Source organism: Poecile atricapillus, chromosome 17, assembly GCF_030490865.1.
Source record: "Poecile atricapillus isolate bPoeAtr1 chromosome 17, bPoeAtr1.hap1, whole genome shotgun sequence".
NCBI lineage: Eukaryota > Metazoa > Chordata > Aves > Passeriformes > Paridae > Poecile > Poecile atricapillus.
In genome coordinates, this window is record NC_081265.1 from 6,245,625 (window position 1) to 6,263,782 (window position 18,158).

At 44.1% G+C, this 18,158-nt stretch overlaps 1 protein-coding gene across 4 annotated transcripts in view; it reads left to right on the forward strand.

Annotated features, from left to right (window-relative positions):
• TMEM104 (transmembrane protein 104) overlaps positions 1 to 18,158 on the forward strand; it is a 44,258-nt gene that overhangs the window by 8,969 nt on the left and 17,131 nt on the right. For 3 of the 4 annotated variants that reach the window (XM_058852538.1, XM_058852536.1, XM_058852537.1), the window contains exons 7-8: positions 2,673 to 2,772; positions 3,556 to 3,664. In XM_058852538.1, coding sequence (XP_058708521.1) covers positions 2,673 to 2,772; positions 3,556 to 3,664 — 209 coding nt within the window. The remainder of the gene's footprint in view (positions 1 to 2,672; positions 2,773 to 3,555; positions 3,665 to 18,158) is intronic. The other variant, XM_058852539.1, reaches the window with a different exon arrangement.

The window sequence follows — 18,158 nt, forward strand, 5'->3', positions numbered from 1 at the left end:
CTGATTTCTGTGTTAGGGATCCTCCCCAGGGTCTCCTCAGCCCATCAAAAGGGATGAATCCATCTGCAGGAAGGTGTCTGGAACAGCTGCAGGCCATGGCCTGACCCTACTTGTGACTTTCAGATGGGATGAGGTGCCCACATCCAAGGCCCTGGGGCAGCTGTAACTCATATTCTGCTTTTCCTTTGTTTGAGCTCAGCAGTAAGCTCCATCCCTGTCACTGGTTCAGAGACACCCTCTAGCCGGCAAGTGGCTGCAGAGACAGACAGGTGAAGGACCTCCCTCTGCAGGTCCCCCTTGAGGTGCTGCCTCCCCACAGCTGCACAGAAAGGGCTTCTGCCAGGGCAGCTGCTCAGTGACCACTTAGTGCTGAGAAACTGGGCCACACTGGGCAATTCCCAGCTCCAAGCACCATCTTGTGAGGTTTCACAGCTGGTAAATGTCTGGGTGTTTACTCATGATATACAAAATAGGGATCCAAACCCAAGGTGATGGAGGGCTTTACAGCCTACAGAGGGAAGGCTGATGAAAGCTGTGCAGTAGACCTCAAAACCCCTGATTTCTAGTGAGTTCTCTGCTCCTTTCCCTTGGCTGATTTTTATTTTCAACAATCTGACAGAAGTTGAATCTGCAGTCCTAGGAGGTAAGCTGGGGATAAATCTCAATTTCAGATTGTCTGCTTTCTTAAAGGGAGCTGACTTAGGTTTAGGCTGTGAGGAGACTGTGTGCTCTTTTGAAAGAGCTGGCTCTGAAAAAATACTTTTTTCCTTGATTTATTTTTTTTTATTTTTAATGTTGGGTGCTTTCTTCTAGGACTGAGCAGTCATTTATTGCAGTAATAGATTCTAGGCACATCTATCATACTGTTTCCTCACAGGAAGTAATTGCTTTTTTTATTCACCCCATTTTGTGCCCAGTAATGAAAGTATTGATCAGGGAGGGTCAGCAGCAGTTTATAAAATAACTGTTGCTAAAATCTTCCTGTCTTGGAAAGGATGAGTTTGGGAAAGAAGTGTCACCTGTGCTTCTTGCAGACAGAGATGTCTGCATTGGAATGAGGGTGCTGCTGTGGTCATGTCAGCTTTATTTTGTGTGTGGGGAGCATCTCAGTCCTGAGACCAGTCACAGATCCCAAAACAGAATATCTATCTGAGTCTGCGAAGTCCTGAGTTTTGTGTCTCTGCAGCTTCTCCCCTATGTCAGGTATTTTTTAAAACCTTCAAACCTTCTTAATGGGAAATTGGAGAAGACTGGTAGGTAGTTTGTTGCTGTCTCCAGAACAATGCAGGGACTCCCTAACTGTGAAGACATCTTTCACAGAGCAAGGGGAGAACTATATTGAATGATCTGACAATTTCTGTAGTAAGTCCATTTGTCTCCAGGAACAGAACTAGAGCACTGATTTAGTGTGCTACTGTACAGAAGCAGGGAAGTTCTCTCAGTGCTTTCCTGATATAGCCCCTTTCATGCTAAGCAGGCTCAGCATATGGAATAAGTTATTTAAACAAAATAGAATGCCTTATATTGTTTCCTGACATCCAGAGATCCAGGGGCAATATGATGGAAGAACATGGTAAAGCTTTGGAGCACCCAAGCACTGTAGGAATGAGTCCTCATTCCTGCATCGGTGTTGTCCTTGTTTGATAGCTGTCACAGCTGTGAGTGTGAGGTTGGATGAAGCTGCACTGGGATTAAGCATCAGGTGGCATCACAACTTGAAAGTATGGACAGGTTTCTTGAGCTGTTTTCCTTCAACATCAGCTTCCTAAGTTAAATGAATTTGAGGCTTTTATTCTGTAACTCATCTGACTCTGAAATAAAATGTCTTCCAATTTGTTGGTGAAATGCTTGCAAGAAGAGAATCCTGGAGTCTCACCAAGCATTTCTTTATCCTTTTAGATTTTAGCCCTTCCCACCAGTATCTTGTGACTCAGTAAGGCTGTTCTGTGCACCCAATTAATTTGTGTAAGATTTTCTTTTAATCTTATAGATGAAGGCAGGGTAATCTTTAAATTAAAAACAATTTTTAAAAAATCACCAAAAAAACAGAAAAAAAAAGAGTAGGGGCAGGAACAGTGTATGTGGTAGCATCAGGGGAAGTGGGATGCAGAAACAGTTTTAAAATTTTGCAGGATTGTACTTCAGCTCAAGTTGCCGGTGGTAGGGAATCTCCCAAAGCAGCTCCATTTCAGCCGATTGGAATGTGAGTGCTGCAGCGCCAAATCCATATTGTGAAGGTCCTGCAGGTTTGCAGTCAGAGGATTTGGATTCAACAGAGCCTAAAAACATTCTCCCTGCATTTCACTTTGTCAGGCTATGCTCACACTGAGTCTGAGAGCATCACCTGGATGTTTGCCTGTGGCTGCTCAGAGCTGACAGCTTCGTCTGGCAGGTGACTTATATGAGACCTGTTGGTGTTGACTGCAGGATGGGCTTGAACTAGAGGGTTTATTTAGTGTCAGTGCCAGGTATTGAAGGAAGCAGAGTGGAGCTCTGAGGCCCCTCATGCCCCATCAGTTCCTGTTCCATGGTAAGTTCCCTGAGCTTGGGTGGAGTTTGCTGCAGAAACTATGGAGGCAAATGGTGATTAAGATCTTAAAAATTTTGTATATTTGAAGTGCAGAGAGCAGGAGTGCTCTGCTGAATTTCATCAATATTTTCTTTTTCTGCAGTGGGTGTCAACCTCTTCTATTTCTGCATAATTATCTACCTCTATGGAGATCTGGCAATCTATGCAGCTGCAGTGCCAGTATCCCTAATGCAGGTGACATGGTAAGTGTGCTTACTTCTGTGGGGCTGTGTGCTGCCAGGGAACAGGGCACACTTAGGGTTTGATGGGATGATAAGTCTGACTAGGATCAGCTGTACTTACCAAAGTGTGGGGTGGAAAAATGACTCAAGGACAGCTCGTCTCTTGTGGGTGGGAGGTGAAGTTGTTTTGTATTCCCTGCCTGAGTGCCTGCTGCCTGCCTGCAAAGTAGCTGCCCTGATTCCAGACAAGTCCTCAGGTGGAAGGTATTTCCAGCTTCAGCACGAGACATGAGACTTGTTGCTCCATAGTTTGATTGCAATACTCTGCAATATGTAGCCTTCTCTGTCTCTTAGGAGAAGTAAGAGTGGAGGGGTGTGATGCTTACTAAGCCTAAGGCCAGTGAGTGGTGATGGTACATGGACTTAGCTCTGGTCTGGGAGTGGTGCCTTTCTCAAAGAAACAGATAATAAAAAAGAGTAGTTTGATCAAATCTGGGCTGGATTTGGACTTTTATCTTGAAAATGGAAAACCTTAGCAATCCATAAAAGATCTAAGCTTACCACATTGATGATTAAATGATGAAACTTGCAAATAACTGCAGGCTACTTAAGAATTTGCCTTTAAATCTATGGTACTCAGTGACTTGCTGTGTTACATAGTCCAGAAAATCTAAGGCAGTGAGAGTGGTCAGGGTCAAAGAGGAGGATTGGCCTCTGCTCATTCTTCTTTCTTGAATGCAGGAGAAAGGGGAGGACATCTGCTAGGAGTTAATTACTGTCTTTTGTTTCTCCCTCCTTTCCCAGCAGTGTCACTGGCAACCATTCTTGCAGTGTTGGAGATGGCACAAAGTACAACGACACAGACAAGTGCTGGGGGCCAATTCGAAGGATTGATGCTTACAGGCTGTATCTGGTGAGCTTCTAGAACTGGGATGACCACTGTTGCAATTTAAACTCTGCTTTTAGTGCATAGGGATTTTTCGTTTTTCCTTGTAGAAATAATGTAGTTCAAGTGAGCAACACAATATGAAAGTTTTGGTTGAGTCTGATTCTTTTGGCCAAATACTCCCTCCCTATTCTTGGTGCTATGGCTGTGTTTGAACTTGTTTGTTATCAGAATGATCCTTATGGTTTTGAGTTTGAGTTCTGTCCATCTTGGTGTGTAGTTTTATATTGCTTAACCAGGTGAGATGTTTTTGCCAAAGGCTGGGTTTTTCTTCACTGTGTTTTTCAGTGACCGGCTAAATAATATTCGCTTGGGGGTAATTGTTGTCAAGATACTGAAGTATATTAAACTCACTTGAATGCTTTAGAACATAACATACCCAGAGTTGGAAGGGACTCAGAAGGATCATTGAGTCCATTCTTTATGTGAATAAAATTGTTAATACTGTAGGAGAATCTGTTACTTGAAAGATGATGGAAACAACCAGCTTAGACAACATTCAGTGCTATACACTGCCTTAGTAATAGCTTTGTCTAGTTTGGGAATGTCTATTGCATCTAATGCTGTGCTGGGGTTCTGCTCTGAACCCAGGGTTTTTCCCAGAGGATGATGAACATGGCTTCTCTAGAGCCTGGGGAGTGCTGAGTGCTTGTATTTGGAGACAGATGTCGGGAGGGCAAAATGGGAGGAGGGAAGGATGCTAGTGCTGCATAGTGTGGCTTCTGTTAAGGGTCTCAGTGAGAATTTTAAGTAAAAGGAATGAGGGTGGCTTCATGTGTGCAGAGAAATCCAGAGGTAATTTTGGAGTTAGTACATTTTGAACATGCAGTGGATCACATCCAGTGTTACTGCAAAAGTAAGAGCTGGGCTTCAGAAATATTAGTGAATGTCAAAGTCTAGTTAATTATTTAAGAGAAACATTATTGCTTTATTAAATTCTGTCTTAGTCTGTTTCTTTAAAACTTCTAGAAGATTGAAGATTTCCTTCCTGAATTTCAATAACTCTCCCTGACCCAGCAGAAGGAGCTAGTCAGAAAAGGCAGACATGCATTAATTACTGCCTGTGTCTCTCGGACATTATGTCTATAATTCATGAAGATAATTGTTGTTAGGACTTGCAAAATTAAAAAAACTAAGACTGTGTAAGCATTAGACTTGCAGTCTGTGTACATAATTCTCAGAGGAGCTTTTCCCTCTGCTTGTCTTGTGGATTTGGAGAATAAATATCTCCGAAGGCTTTGCTAGTGGTTAATCCTTTCCTGCTCAGTCTGGGATGAACTTCATTGTTGTTCCCTGTGCCCTCTTAGATGGAGGGTGGGATTGTTTGTGGGGGAGCAGACCAGTCTGTAGTGGTGGGGATCAGTCCTCACAGTCACTATTTTCAGGATACTTCTGGGTGTCACCATTAGGTTCTGCTTTTCTGTTAAAAGTCTAATGCCTTTTCCTGTGTGAGGATGGGAGTAAACTGGGACTTGTTCTGCCTCCAGGTCTTCTGGTTCCACTCCCTGCTTGACCTGTGTGATCTCATTCTCCAGAAAACAGAGAGGATGGTGATCTTTAGAGAGGAATAAGGGGTGTAATCATTTATAAAACACTCAGACCACGGTACTGACCCTGGCTTTGAGTTTGGGCTGCCTCTGAAGGGGCTGTGCTGGCTAATACTTTTCATCTGCTGTCCTGGTTAATATTTTTCCCACTGTCCTGTTTGCAGTGTGGACAACTAGTGACCAGTTGAACTCTTAAACTCTCTGAGAGAAACCTGCGAATGGGAGCGCAGGACAAGGAAGTCACTTGACTTCAAGCAAAAAATTTAGTAGTAAACCATTGTAATTATCTTTGCACATTTTGTCCAAGCTTCTTGTGTATAGAAGTAGAGTTTTGAACATGCCAGAAAAGCTGAAACCTGCCTGTCTGAAGGGGAAAATGCAACATGAAAGTGAGGAGGGGAGAGATGCATCAGGAGCACAGCTTCTCTTGATCCCAGGGGATCATACCCATAGAGAACTATTCTGTTTTCTTAACTTTCTCTTTTGAACTCCTGCCTGATGGAATAATTCAGGTTCCACGTTTCAGTGGACAAACAAGGTCTCTTTTTCCAAACAAGTTCCCCTGTGGCAAGGGGACAGATGGACATTGTGATCCCAAAAGAAAGCAGCTGAGTTTTTGGATCAGCCCTTTTGTCCTAGATGCCTGCCTCTAGTTTTCCTCCCTTATCTTAGTACCGTATTTAGGTTTAAGTGACTTTTAAGAGGAAGATGTGTGGATATAACTGAAACTTCTTGCCCATTCCAGTGAAGCAGTTCTTGGGAAGTAGTGTTATATTTCATACTCTGAGCATGACCCTACAGAAAACCTATTTTGGAGGAGAATAATCTATTTGAAGTTTTCTGGACAAATGGTGCCAATGGGAGCTGCTTTGTGCTGAGTCCCACCAATCTGCCAAAGACCCATGCTGCCTTCCTCCTGTCAATTTTTTCTCTCCCAACACCACATTTTCTTTTCAACAAAAACCATTTCAAACATTGATTCTTCAAGCTGGGGATGGAGAGAAGAATAATGATTGACATAAAAATCCTTTTTCATGCCTTATTGTCTAAAAAGGCTTCTGGAAGCTGTGTCTGCTCTGATTACTGTGAATGGAAGCTGAAAACTATGTACATAATGAGAATATTTAGACAGATTAAATTCTTCTCTTGAGACTTGCTTGTCTGTGCAGCATCTTTATTGCTGCTCCAAGATTTCACACCTAAGCATGTCTGCAGAGTCTTCAGAGACCGCTAGGCCCCTATTAACCTTTGTCTGAACAAATGGTTGTCTCGCTTCTTGTTTATAAATTGCTTTGGAAAATAAAAACTTTAAAAACAAATAAGTGAAGGTAGGTGCTGAAAATATGTGAATAGACTTTTTGCTCCTGTCCCATCACCTGCTGCTAATATTTGCCTTCTTTTTGGGACCATAAAAGACCTGGGGGGTTTGAGGGGTGAGCCTTGCTGTGCTGTTCCACTCCTGTGAGGGCAAGACCCTGCAGGACAAATTTTCTTCCAAGCAGGGCTTGTGCTGGGCAGCCCAATGACCTTGTTTAAGGCAAGCAGTGATCACAGTTAAAGCAGATCGATGGTTTTCTATCTTTGCTTCAGACCCATTGCCACCCTGCCATGTCCTCAACAGCTGGAGTGACTCCCAAGTCCCTTGGCTGTCTCTGGCAATGCTGAGGACAGCGTCACGTTCTCTCAATGCTGAATTCACACTCAGTGCAGCTGCTTTATCATGCTCTCTGTATGTTCCACTGGGCTATGCTGGGGAGGTCGTGAGGAAGGGGTAGCAGATTTAAGTTTGAGATCTTTCATCATAACATTTTTTTGTCTTTCTGTCCAAGTCATTAGGGAATGTGATATGATAGTTCCTGTTTCTAGAAAGCAGATACTGAGATAAAAAAAGAGATTAAATCCTGGGGATCAGCAGCCATTCAGAGTGTCTGATCCAAACTATGTTCATGACCTGGCAAACAACGCTTCTGTTCTGAACCACGGCAACCATTGGGACTAAAACCTCTACCCTTTTCTCAGCCCTCCTCTTTTGGCAATCTGGGACATGGTGTCTTCCCATGATGGAAAGGAAATGGCTTAAATTCTCAAGGGGAGCTGTGTGCCTTTCAGAAGAGGCCCTGGCACAGGTACTCCTGGTAGCCTGGCTCGGTAGCGCGTCAAAGCCACCAGGTGCATCTGTTCTGTCTGAGTCTCCGTTGGTTTTTTTAGCTGATTGAGGAAAGGACGCGGCATCCGCTTGTGCTGGTTCACAGATGCTGCAGTATCACAGGCAGCCCAGCGGGTGCAGGCCGGGCGAGCATGGGAGCGCAGATGGTTTAATGGAGATTATCCCAGTTGGAAACGTGCTTGTGCAGTGAATAAAATGAGCGGGCTCACAGGTGCTTACTGTCCCTCTTCAGGAGGGGACAATGTCACCCCGGCCTGACACTCTGATCAGTGACCAGAGCAGGGCTGGGCTGCAGCTGTGCGAGGCTGTGCAGGGGGTGAGAGGATGGTCTGAGGACACACAGACTGTTGTATGTATTGTATTTATTGTATTGTATGTATTGCTCAGTAATGGCAAACACAGAGGCTGAACTGGTAAGTGTTGATGTGGATCCTGTCAGCCTTGGCTCGGTGCTGCCTTCCTGGTCAGCTCCGGCTGCGGGCTGGAGTGCTGGGCTTCGTGTGCCTGCTCTGTGTGCTCTGCTTCCCTCTGTGGCATTTCTCCTTCCTGGCTCTGCCTGTGCCCTGCTCTGGGTAAAGGTATCTCAGATTTTTATTGTTGAAATAGATCTTTCCAAATGCATTTACCTGCGCCGGGGCAGTTTTATCAGCTTGTTTGGCACATGATGCTCTTGTGGCCTCCCAGTCCATTGTTGGCTTCTGTAGATTTTTTTTTTTTTTTGGTAGGTTGGTTTTTTGTTTTATATTTTGCCTCTCAGCAGTGATATGAGAGGAGCCCTCATGGCAGTACTTGAACGTCCATGCTTGATCTAAGCTGTCTGTTGCCAACTGGGAGCTGGAGCAGTGCTGCAAGCAGAGTGCTTCTTCCAAGGGCACCTGGGTTTTCACCACTGTTCCCTTTGCAGCAAGTGCTTTTCCTCTGCCCTGTCTTCCTTAGCTGTGCTCTGCAGCAACATTCAGTAACAAATGGGTCACAGCTGCTGTCTCCTGGATATTTATTCTTACAGGTCTCAGTGTCTAGAGACCTTGAGAACCTGTGGTGGGGAAGGAAGCTGCCTCAGTGGCAGGAGCTGGACCAGGGAGGGCTGATTTCACAACACATCAATCAAAAAGGTTTGGGATGCTTGTCCTGGGCTCCCAGAGTGAGACAGTAAAAAGGAAGGAAAGCTGATAGAAGTTTTTCCTGGTGGTGTGAAGTCATCATCTTGTTTAAATAAATTGCTTAAACTGTAGCATTGTTGTGTTCTAGGTTACTTCAGCTTGCATTAAGGATATAGCAGGACTGGGGCACTATTAGCTTTTCTCCCTGCATATCCTATAAGAAGTTACTCATGATAAGACCTTCTTACCAAAAATAATCTTGCATTATATTCCTTACCACAAATGCTTTGAGATGTGGTTTACTATGATACTGACGTAGAAATAGAAAAAAATGTACAAAAAATGCAGCTGCTACTTCTGTGCATAAAGGCAGTTCTGAAAGCCTTCAAAATAAGAAAAAGCTTTTTAAGAGTCCAGAATATTGTACCATTTCTGTGTGTATAGGTCACCTGAGTTTTGAAGCATTGCTGTGACACAAGATGATAGCACTGCATTAAATATCAATATCAGTTGGCCAAATTGTTATAGATGCCCCTCAAATACAGCTTTGCTTGGCTAAAAGCCCTGTTTCAGACTGGAGTCTTCTCATGCCTCTTGTCTACTCAGCCACCAAAATGTAAGGTCAGTTAAGTTGTTGCTTCGGTCTGAAGTGGCTGAAGAGGGATAAGAGCCAAGTTCTGCTAAAATAAATGGTGTCTGGGTGTGTGATGGGAAAGCAAGTCTGAACTCTTTTTATTGTGCAACTAATAGGTTGAAATTGGCACACAGCCTTGTCAATATGGCATAAATCCTGCCTCCTTCATCCTGGTCCATTCTTCTGTGGGCTCATCAATAAATCTTTTCAATTGCTTGCTCATCATATGCCTGTGACAGATAAACTGGCTCTACTGGAGGTTGCCACATTCCTTGTGTTTCCTAATGCAAAAGGATCTTCAAATAATAACTGGCCTTGTGAAAAAGAGGTTCCTCCCGAGCTGTCATGAGGAGAGGCAGATGAGTGTGTAGTGTTGTGGATGTGAAATATAAACTTGTTGTACCAGTGACCTAAGAGCTGTATGGGTGCAGCTTCTGATGGGTGATTTTTATTGCTTCCTTGTAACTGATGGCATTTTGAGTGGAAGAAACAGCAGCCAGAAGGCAAACACTGGGTGAGAGACTCAGCCTTTGGGACCAGACTGAAGCAACTGCAAGACCACACTTTGAAGCAACTAACATTAATGGATTAGCTTGTCTCTTTTCACTGGAAAATCAATATTGCAGGGGACTGGAATGTGTTTTCTGTACAGAGCCGTCTGTTTACTTCACAATGAGAAGTGGGTTTTTCCTAAGTAGAGCTTGGGTTGCGCTTGCTGCTTGGACGCTGAGCTTTTCCAAAGGATCAATCCTGCCCCTCTGGCACCTCCAGCAGGCTGGCAAGGGTTGTCTGGAAGTGAAAGGTGCTGTGGTGCTGCTTGAATACATGGCCAGGTGTGCTGCAGGTGCTACCAGCCCTTCAGAGAAGCAAGGTGCAAGAAATACAGAGATATAATTGGCAGAGGCCATCAGTGAGCTCAGACACTCTTGGCTTTCCCAAGAAAGAATATCCTCCACACTTTAGTGCTTGATTTGACTTCAGTGGTGTTGGATGGTGGTCATGAACCTTGGAAGCAAACCAGCTAAACAAACTAGGTGAAGCACTGGCTCTAGATAGATCTCTGTTTGCTTTTCTGCACATTCTGCAGTTGGGAGCTCATCAGAGGTGATACTGGGCTGAAACCACAGCCCTGCTGCATAGCAAGGCTGGGAGACCACACTGCTGCTTTCCCTGAATAAAGCTGTCCTTTGGAGTCAATTCACTTGGGCAGCAAGGCACCAAAACTGACACTGTTCTCTCCTGATAGTGGAGACCAATCTCTCCTGAATAGGGCAGGTGTCAGAACTAATACATGTGATCACCCGCTCCCTACACCAAGTGGTAAAGGTTTAAAAAGGGCTTTTAAAAATTCCTTTATTGGATTAGGCTGTTCCAACAGAGTCACAAATCTTAAATTTTCAGAACATTTACAGAAAATAAGTAATAAATACATTTCCCCTGTGCAGTGTTACTTTTTGCAGTGATTGTGACAGCATTCTAGGAGCCAGAGTTGGAGAAGATCTGTTAAGTCAGCTAAACAATCCCCTGGGAAATGCAATATAAGCCTTTTTCTTAACAGCATATTTTCCAGTATTCTGTTCGGTGCTTTAGCACCAGCTTTGTTTTTAAACAGAGATCTGACCTTGCTGCCTGATTCACATCGGTGTTTTCATTGAGCAAGACAGCAGTCTTGATCTCTCATCCCCTGAAATTACCATTAATTCCTTACTATACAGGTAGAAAGTACCAGGGCTGCAGAACTGTTCAGTTCTGCTGCTATGAACATTATCAGAAACTGTGGAGGAGAGCTCTGGACAGACCCATCTATCTTTTTACTCCTAAATAAGTCTGCAACTTAACACCATCCTAAATTGCACTGTATGTCTGAGTGAGATCACTGACGCTCTTGTCCAAAAATGTGGATTTTTGGACTACATCAGCAAATCCCATACGTAGCTCATGCTTCTGTAAGCAGGTCTATAAATACAAATAATACAGCTGGGATTTATCTTGTAAGTTGAAGTCGGTATAATGCTCTGGGGCAGAGCTGATCTCCCAGGCCTGTTGCACCTGTTTGGTTTGCACTGTGTGGGGAAGAAGGCTGGAAGTAAACAGACACCCCACTAGCCCCGGGCAACAAGGCTTTATCTCTTCTTTTGTGCTAAGTAGTTTCAAAGTGAGGGACTTCCCTTCAGGCAACTCCTGCATGACACAGTTCAAAGGATGATGCTGCCCCTGAAGCTACATCCTCCAGGCAGCTGGAGAACCCTGTGAAACTCAACTGAGAAGTTTGTAGGGGGAAAAAAGTAAAGAGGACGAATAACAGCTTAGTGGTGGAAACACTGTTGGTGTTGTGGCAGACAAGGATTTAGTGGCCGTCAGGAACATTCATCCTTGCTGAACCCAAGTACCTCCTAACCCTGGCAGCTTGTAGCTTGACATGCTTGCAGGGCCCTCTGTGCATCCGTGTCATGCTGGTCCACATCTCCTTTGCTCTGTGCTGTCTAACCCAGGGGCTTTTGTAGTCAATATAAATATTGTTGTAGTTGCCAATGCCCTGCCAGGAGAGGCTACAAATATGCAGGAATTTGGGGCAGTATTTGTGTATAAAGATGATGCCCTCACACTTTCTTGGAGGAAACTCATTAATCTCTCATACCATGCTAATGAATTGGGGAGGCAGAGAGCAACTCCTCAAGGTCACCCAGTGTCAAGGAGGAGGAAAGCTCCACTTCCGTATGCTGTGGGAGATCAGAGCAAGCTGGTGGTGGGGGGTACAGCCAAATTTGGCTCTGCACCTCCTCTACTGTCCTTCCAACTATCACAAGCCAAGCATTCTGCTTTCCTGCATCTATCCACTTTGCTGCTTCCCTCCTGCTTGTTCAGATGCAATTAGGAGATGCAGAATAAGGGGGAACCAGGGGTCAAGGAGGCAGTAAAGTGATTACAAGATGCTGCAAACGGCTGTGCCATAAATATTCCAATGATGAAAAATTAGATGCCAGTCACCTCGGGGTTATTGTTGGCCTCTATCTCTCTCTTGTGAAAAATGATAATGGAAGTGTATTTACCCCAGAGAGTGTAAGCTTGCTGCTGGCTGTGATCCTGCATACCCCAGGTATGCCAGGAACAGAATCCTTGCACCTAATGACGTTCTGAGAACACTTTGTGCCTGAATTACTTCAATTTAAGTGGAGAAAGAACTGGTATTTGAGGGTGTTCTTTCCAAAGTGGAAAGTTCCTGGTGCTCAGAGATTGACCAGCTCCAGAAACAGGCTGAAGCCCTGAGTAAGGATAGAAGGATGGGAGAGGAGGAGAGGAGCTCCCTCAAATACTGCCTTGCTGTCTTTGTGCTGCTTCTGCCTTGGCCTCCAAGGTCCACGTGGAGGCTGCCCAGTTCATAGCTAGTTTTTGGTGTGTTGAATGACCAGCAAGATCAGAGCTTAGGGAGCTGGGATGACTACATCTTCCTGCTGCTAGGCAGTTAGAATCAAATGCTGGTGCTAGGCTAGAGCTTTTGAAAATCTCTAGATAGTATTCAGATCTACTGAAGTTGGTATCTTTGGGGATGCAAGCACTTCTTTTCATCCCTTGCAGAAGGTCTTTCCATTTTGGAAGACACATTAGGATCACTGTGGCAGTGAGCAGGAACTGTAGGAGGCAGCATCCAGTTTAAATGGTGCTGTGGGTGAAAGGCCACTTTACTTCACTGGCAATAAGCAGCCTGGCAGCAGCCGAGGTCTTAATTCCTGGAGGATACCTCCTCCCTGCCTGAAGGAACTGGGGAAGAAGGTGGGTAAGGGCTCCTCAATGCCAGGAATGTGCCTGGTGTGAGTTATGATTATAAAGCTCTGCCAGGTGTTCCAAGAGCAGCACGTTAATTATTGGAGCTGCTGTGGCAGCTGCCTGCTGTACCCAAAGCATAACTGCCCTTGTTTCTTCAGCTATAAATATTCCTTGTGGACCTTTTGGTGGCTGTGGCCTCCCTCCATTGTGACTTCCTGACTCTGCAGGGGATCTGGAGGTTAAAATCCCTGTTGCTGCTCGACTTCTTTGGGCAATCCTTGTTCTGTGGCTGGTTTATCTCTTTTAAACCAGCTCTGAGCTTCATAACAGCTTGTCTGCTGATAACTTGCTGCCTATCAGCACAGCAGCCCTGCCTCCAGCCTTGAGAGGCTGTGGATTTTCAGCTTTTTTTTTTTTTTTTTTTTTTTTAGCTCTTTAAAAAGCTCCTTCCTGAACAATCAGACTCTTTCCATGTATTTATAGTTGTACTGTCCACTGCAAGAGGTAAAGCATTACCAAGGAAAGCTTGGATTGCTGCCCTTGCTGATAGGCCATCTGGCTCTGTAGCTTGAGATATGAGCTCATGTAGGACAGAAACATGGCCTTATCACCCTGGTGAAGGGGATGAGAGATGGCAGAGAGGACACCACGCTCAAGACCCTTTTCTCTTAAGATGTTTTAGCTGAAAAGAGCTGGGGGCCCCAGCAGGAGTAACTGGAGCCCACCTTGGGGTAGCGCTGCAGTAGCCACAACTCGAAGTGGGTACAGAGGAGCTTGCAGAGGCTGCAGGCGTGTGCTGGGAGAGCTGCAGGTAGGTCTGAAATGCCATGAAGCTGTTTTCTTTATTTAGAAGTTCCAAACAAGAGTGGGGAAAGCAACATGAATTTAATATTTCTCTCCAAAGTCAGCCCTAAAAATTCCCAGAGGGTTTGAACAGAGCACCAGTTCCTAAGGAATTACTAAAGGTCTGCTTCAGCATTCCAACCAAGAATAAAACCTCTGACCTGTGCTCATGCCAATAAATCCAGTTTTGCTTTTTGGACTTCTTTTCCTCTACATGTGACTCAGTCTAGTGGAAGGCACCTGAGGTGGGAACAGAGTATCCCAGTTCCCTGATATCTTGTTTGCTCTCTGTACTTGTGCAGTCTGGTTTTGTTGGATTGTTTCATCTGTCCCTTCGAGTGCTCATCTGAGTTGTGAAATAACTCTGAGCTCAGGGACATCTTGCAGAAGCAGAGCGAGTGTCAGAGTTGCCACTTCTGACAGCATGTAAGAAATGTCTGCCGTTTCCTGCCGTGCTCAAGGAGACTTTCCTTTCATCTGAGCACTGAATCAAGCAAAGCTTCCTTTGGGAAGTGCTTGTCCAGTCAAGCCTGTATCTTCTTGTACCCACAGTCCAGTATCAAGCACTCAGCTCTTGGCTTTTTGACACTGCAAAAGTGTGAAAGTCTACCAAGTGAGTGATCACTCTCCAGAGTGATCTGTTTTATTAAACCAGTGCCTTTTCAATGAGCTCTTATTTTACCCCTTTTTAGAGTAGGGTTATTTGCTATGCTGTCTTGTGGGGCAGAGGTACCATTGCTCAGCAGCTGTGAAATCTAAACATAATTATCTGCAGAGATGGAGCTGATACCGTCTTAAAGTGAAGTTTGTCTGAGATGTTGTCACTTCTATCAAAGGAAAGCAAGAACTCCAAGGAATGATACGGTTTGGGGTGGGTTCTAATTTTGAATGAGGGTGTGAAAGGCAGGGAGGAGGAAAGGAAAAGGCAGGGTGGCTGGGGGCCCAAAGAGATGGATATCTAAGGAGTGGGCACTACAGCACCTCTTCTCCATCTTCACATTAAAACTGAGGGATCATTGCTCTGTTCTCTGAAACATTATAACTTCTCATTGGTATGATAGCCCTGTGCTGCACAAATGATTTTATTCAAAAACTCTTTCACTTTTTGTGCTGCTCCTGGCACATTTGCTGCATTTAACAATTATGGTCTCAATTTGCTCAGGTACATACCCTGCTTCTGCCCAATCTTTCTGAAAGTTTCAAGGCTCTGAATCAATAAGAAGCAATAGCTACTGTTTTTAATTCACTACTTGGCAAGCACCAAAAACAGATGCAATTCTTACAGATGAGTTTGTGTAGCATGAAAACAAGCAAGTTCTGAGGACAATTATGAATGAGGCTGATTTTTCAGATGGTCCTCTTGCAAATGTATGCAGGCACTAGCCATAATGCTGTAACTACTGTATCTAATACACGAATCAGCCACGTTTTGGATGCTAATTGTGCTTCCTGAGCTGTATTGGCTGCTGCTGTAAAAGCCACATGCTGAGCAGCAGATGAAAGCTATTGAACTGTACTGGTTCAGAGTGATAGATGGACCCTTCAGGTCAATAAAGAACCTGTTTGGTCAAACAGCCCTCTGAGTGGCTTAAAGCATGTCTGTGTGATCTGAAAGACTCCTGGCATTAGGTGGCCATCACTTAGTAGTTGAGAGCTCTCTTGGTGGCCCTCTTGGCTGCAACTAAGCTGATAAAAACCAACCAGATGTTCTATTAACGCTTGGTCTTACTCTTGCTTTTATAAGATAATCCAATAAACAAGGTTATGTAACCAAGTTTTAACATAAGAGCTTTAATAAAATATACTTTTAGAAATATATAAATATATATATATATAAATATATTCCAGGCAATGGTAAGCCCTAGTTAGTTCCCCTGTGGCAAGAAGACTCCGGTTGACCAGCCTGCTTTTTTCATTTTGAAATACTGAGAGCTGACAGGTGCAGAGGCTGGGAAAGTGGTATCAGCTGAGTTTCCAGCTCAGGGAAGATCCCAAACCTTGGTGCCTGGGTTGCTGTGGCTTGGCTTGGTGGGAGGAACCTCCCAGGGGTTGAGCAAGCTGATGTGCTGCTTGTGGCTCCTACTAGCCTGCAGGGAAGAGTGTAATTCAGGATGACAAGCTGCTGTTCTTTCTTCTACCCTCACTGGTTTCTCATTTTTTGACTGGAAATGTCAGTAAAAGCGACAAAAACACAGTCTTTTTTAGTCATTGGTGTGCTGGATTTTCATGCTCTTTTTCAGCATGAGAAAGGAAGAAAAAATAAAGAATTTTGCATTTACATGCTGTGTGTGGATTCCATATACCCTCCACTATGAGCCTGGTGATTTACCTGGCCTTTCCCATGTAATGGAGGAGCTTGGAGGGAAATGAAGGAATCACTCTTAATAGCCAGTCCTGTGCAAAAGCACTGTAATGGTTCCTCTCAGTCATCCTGTGAATTTAAACAGCATTTAATAGATTCAGTTCTCCTCCTTAGCTGAAGAAAGCATTCCTTTAACTTGTTTTAGTTTAGCAATGAAACAGCCCCCTATACCTGCTTGTTTCTGATAAACCACTTCACTAGCAGAACAATCTTAATCAAAGCAGACTTTGCCCATTCTGCCTTCAGTGTGTTTATTTGCTGAATCTTAGGAAGAGAATGATGAACTCCTAGAAAATACCTCAGCTGACTCAAGAGGTGAACTGGAAAACTTGGGAGGGTTTTTTTCATGTGCTGGGGCTCTGCATATTTGATTTCTGACAGGGTTGACTGGTACAGTTTTCTATGTAGGTTTTAGATTGTTTGAATTACATGTGTAATGAAGTACTTTGTGAATTAGTTCCCTCTGGGAGAGGCTGGAGCTTGGAAAATATCAGATGGAAAGTTTGGCTATATGTCTGAGGTGCTTATTTAGGCTTACTTTTTCCTTAGGGAAAAGTTATGAAACTAATTAACTTAATGGGTTGGAAGAGCATTGAGGTGTCTGGCACAGCAAGGTAGAGGAAGTAGACATCTTCCTGCTAAGCACTGTAGTCACTTCTCATCCTTTTGGGATGTGTTTTTAGATAAGGTTCCTGGCCTTGGTACTGTCCTGATGGTTGATGGTGAGATTATCTCTAATCCAGGGACTGAGTCCTTGTCCTCATGTCCTGGCTCTTGGTGAGAAACTGGCCCCTTTTTCCTGCCCTGTGCTCAACCCTGTTAAGTTTCACAGTTTCACTTCAAAGTTATGTTGATCTGGATGTTTAATATCCAGTTCTGCACAGGCTTTCTTCTTCCAAGCAGTCCAGTGTGTTCTGTAGCTTCCTTTCCTAAAAGTGGTTGGCACAAATCCCTGCAAAGCAAGGCAGTCTCATCTCATTGCAGGCTTTAGCATTGTTTGTATTGATCCGTGGATATTCATCTTGGATCACTGACACATCACTAGTGTCAAATGGAAAAAATAATAAATTTCTATTGTACTAGAATTAATCTCTCACTTGGCTCCTTTGGACCAGGATCTGGTTAAGAACAGAAGACAGTGATCATCCTAAAGGATGGGGGGGATCATTCAACCATTCAAGCACAATTTATCTCTTCTGCATGAATTAAGCAGTAATGGCCAGAGAGGAGGAGTTAAAAACCTTGCTGAATGGATTTGGTTGTTTAAGGTGCTCTGAGGACTGGAGAAAAACTGCAAAAGGTGAAGGACATCCAGCTTCTTCTAGTATCTAAGGATGCTTTTTGATGCTTTTCAACAACTGAGCCTCAAATCCACCTTGACATGTCTCCTTTCCTCTGTGGGCAAGGCAAAGCTGAGTTTCAGACCCAGCTGCTATGGTGCTTAGCAATTTAGTGTCAATCCTTGCTATGGTTTGAGGGGCTATTTTGCCAATTGGTTCTGGAGCATTCTCATTTTCAGCAGACACCTGTTCCTTAATTATCACATCCTTAATTATCACAGTCCGTCTCTCTGTGTTCAGCACTTTCTGACACAGGAGCTATAAACTGATTTGAAGGGAGGTTGCGTTGAGCAGTGTTGGGACAGAAGGTGGAAAGAGATTAGTTATAAACTCAAGAATATTTGTCAGTAAGACATTTGGTGTCAACTTTTGTTTGCTTTGGGTCCTTGCCCTGCATCACTTTTCAATCAAAGGTTTATTTAGTCTGCTGGGGATTGTGCGCTGCTCTGGGATGGAGTGGCAGTCCCTAGTCGGCAGGAGAGTGGAATTAAGGTCCCAATTTGAAGAAAGGAACAAGAATGAGAAGAGTAAAAGAAGGTTTGTAACTGACTGGTTTGCTTCTATGTTAAAACCTCAAGTCCCATAACTGTTAAACCTGATTTGGCTCTTAGTCTTGCCAGTTATGCCTGTGGCATTGTATTCTGTGTGATTTCAGTGTTTCCTCCAACAACCATCAATTGCTTTACAAATCTGAATTCTGTGC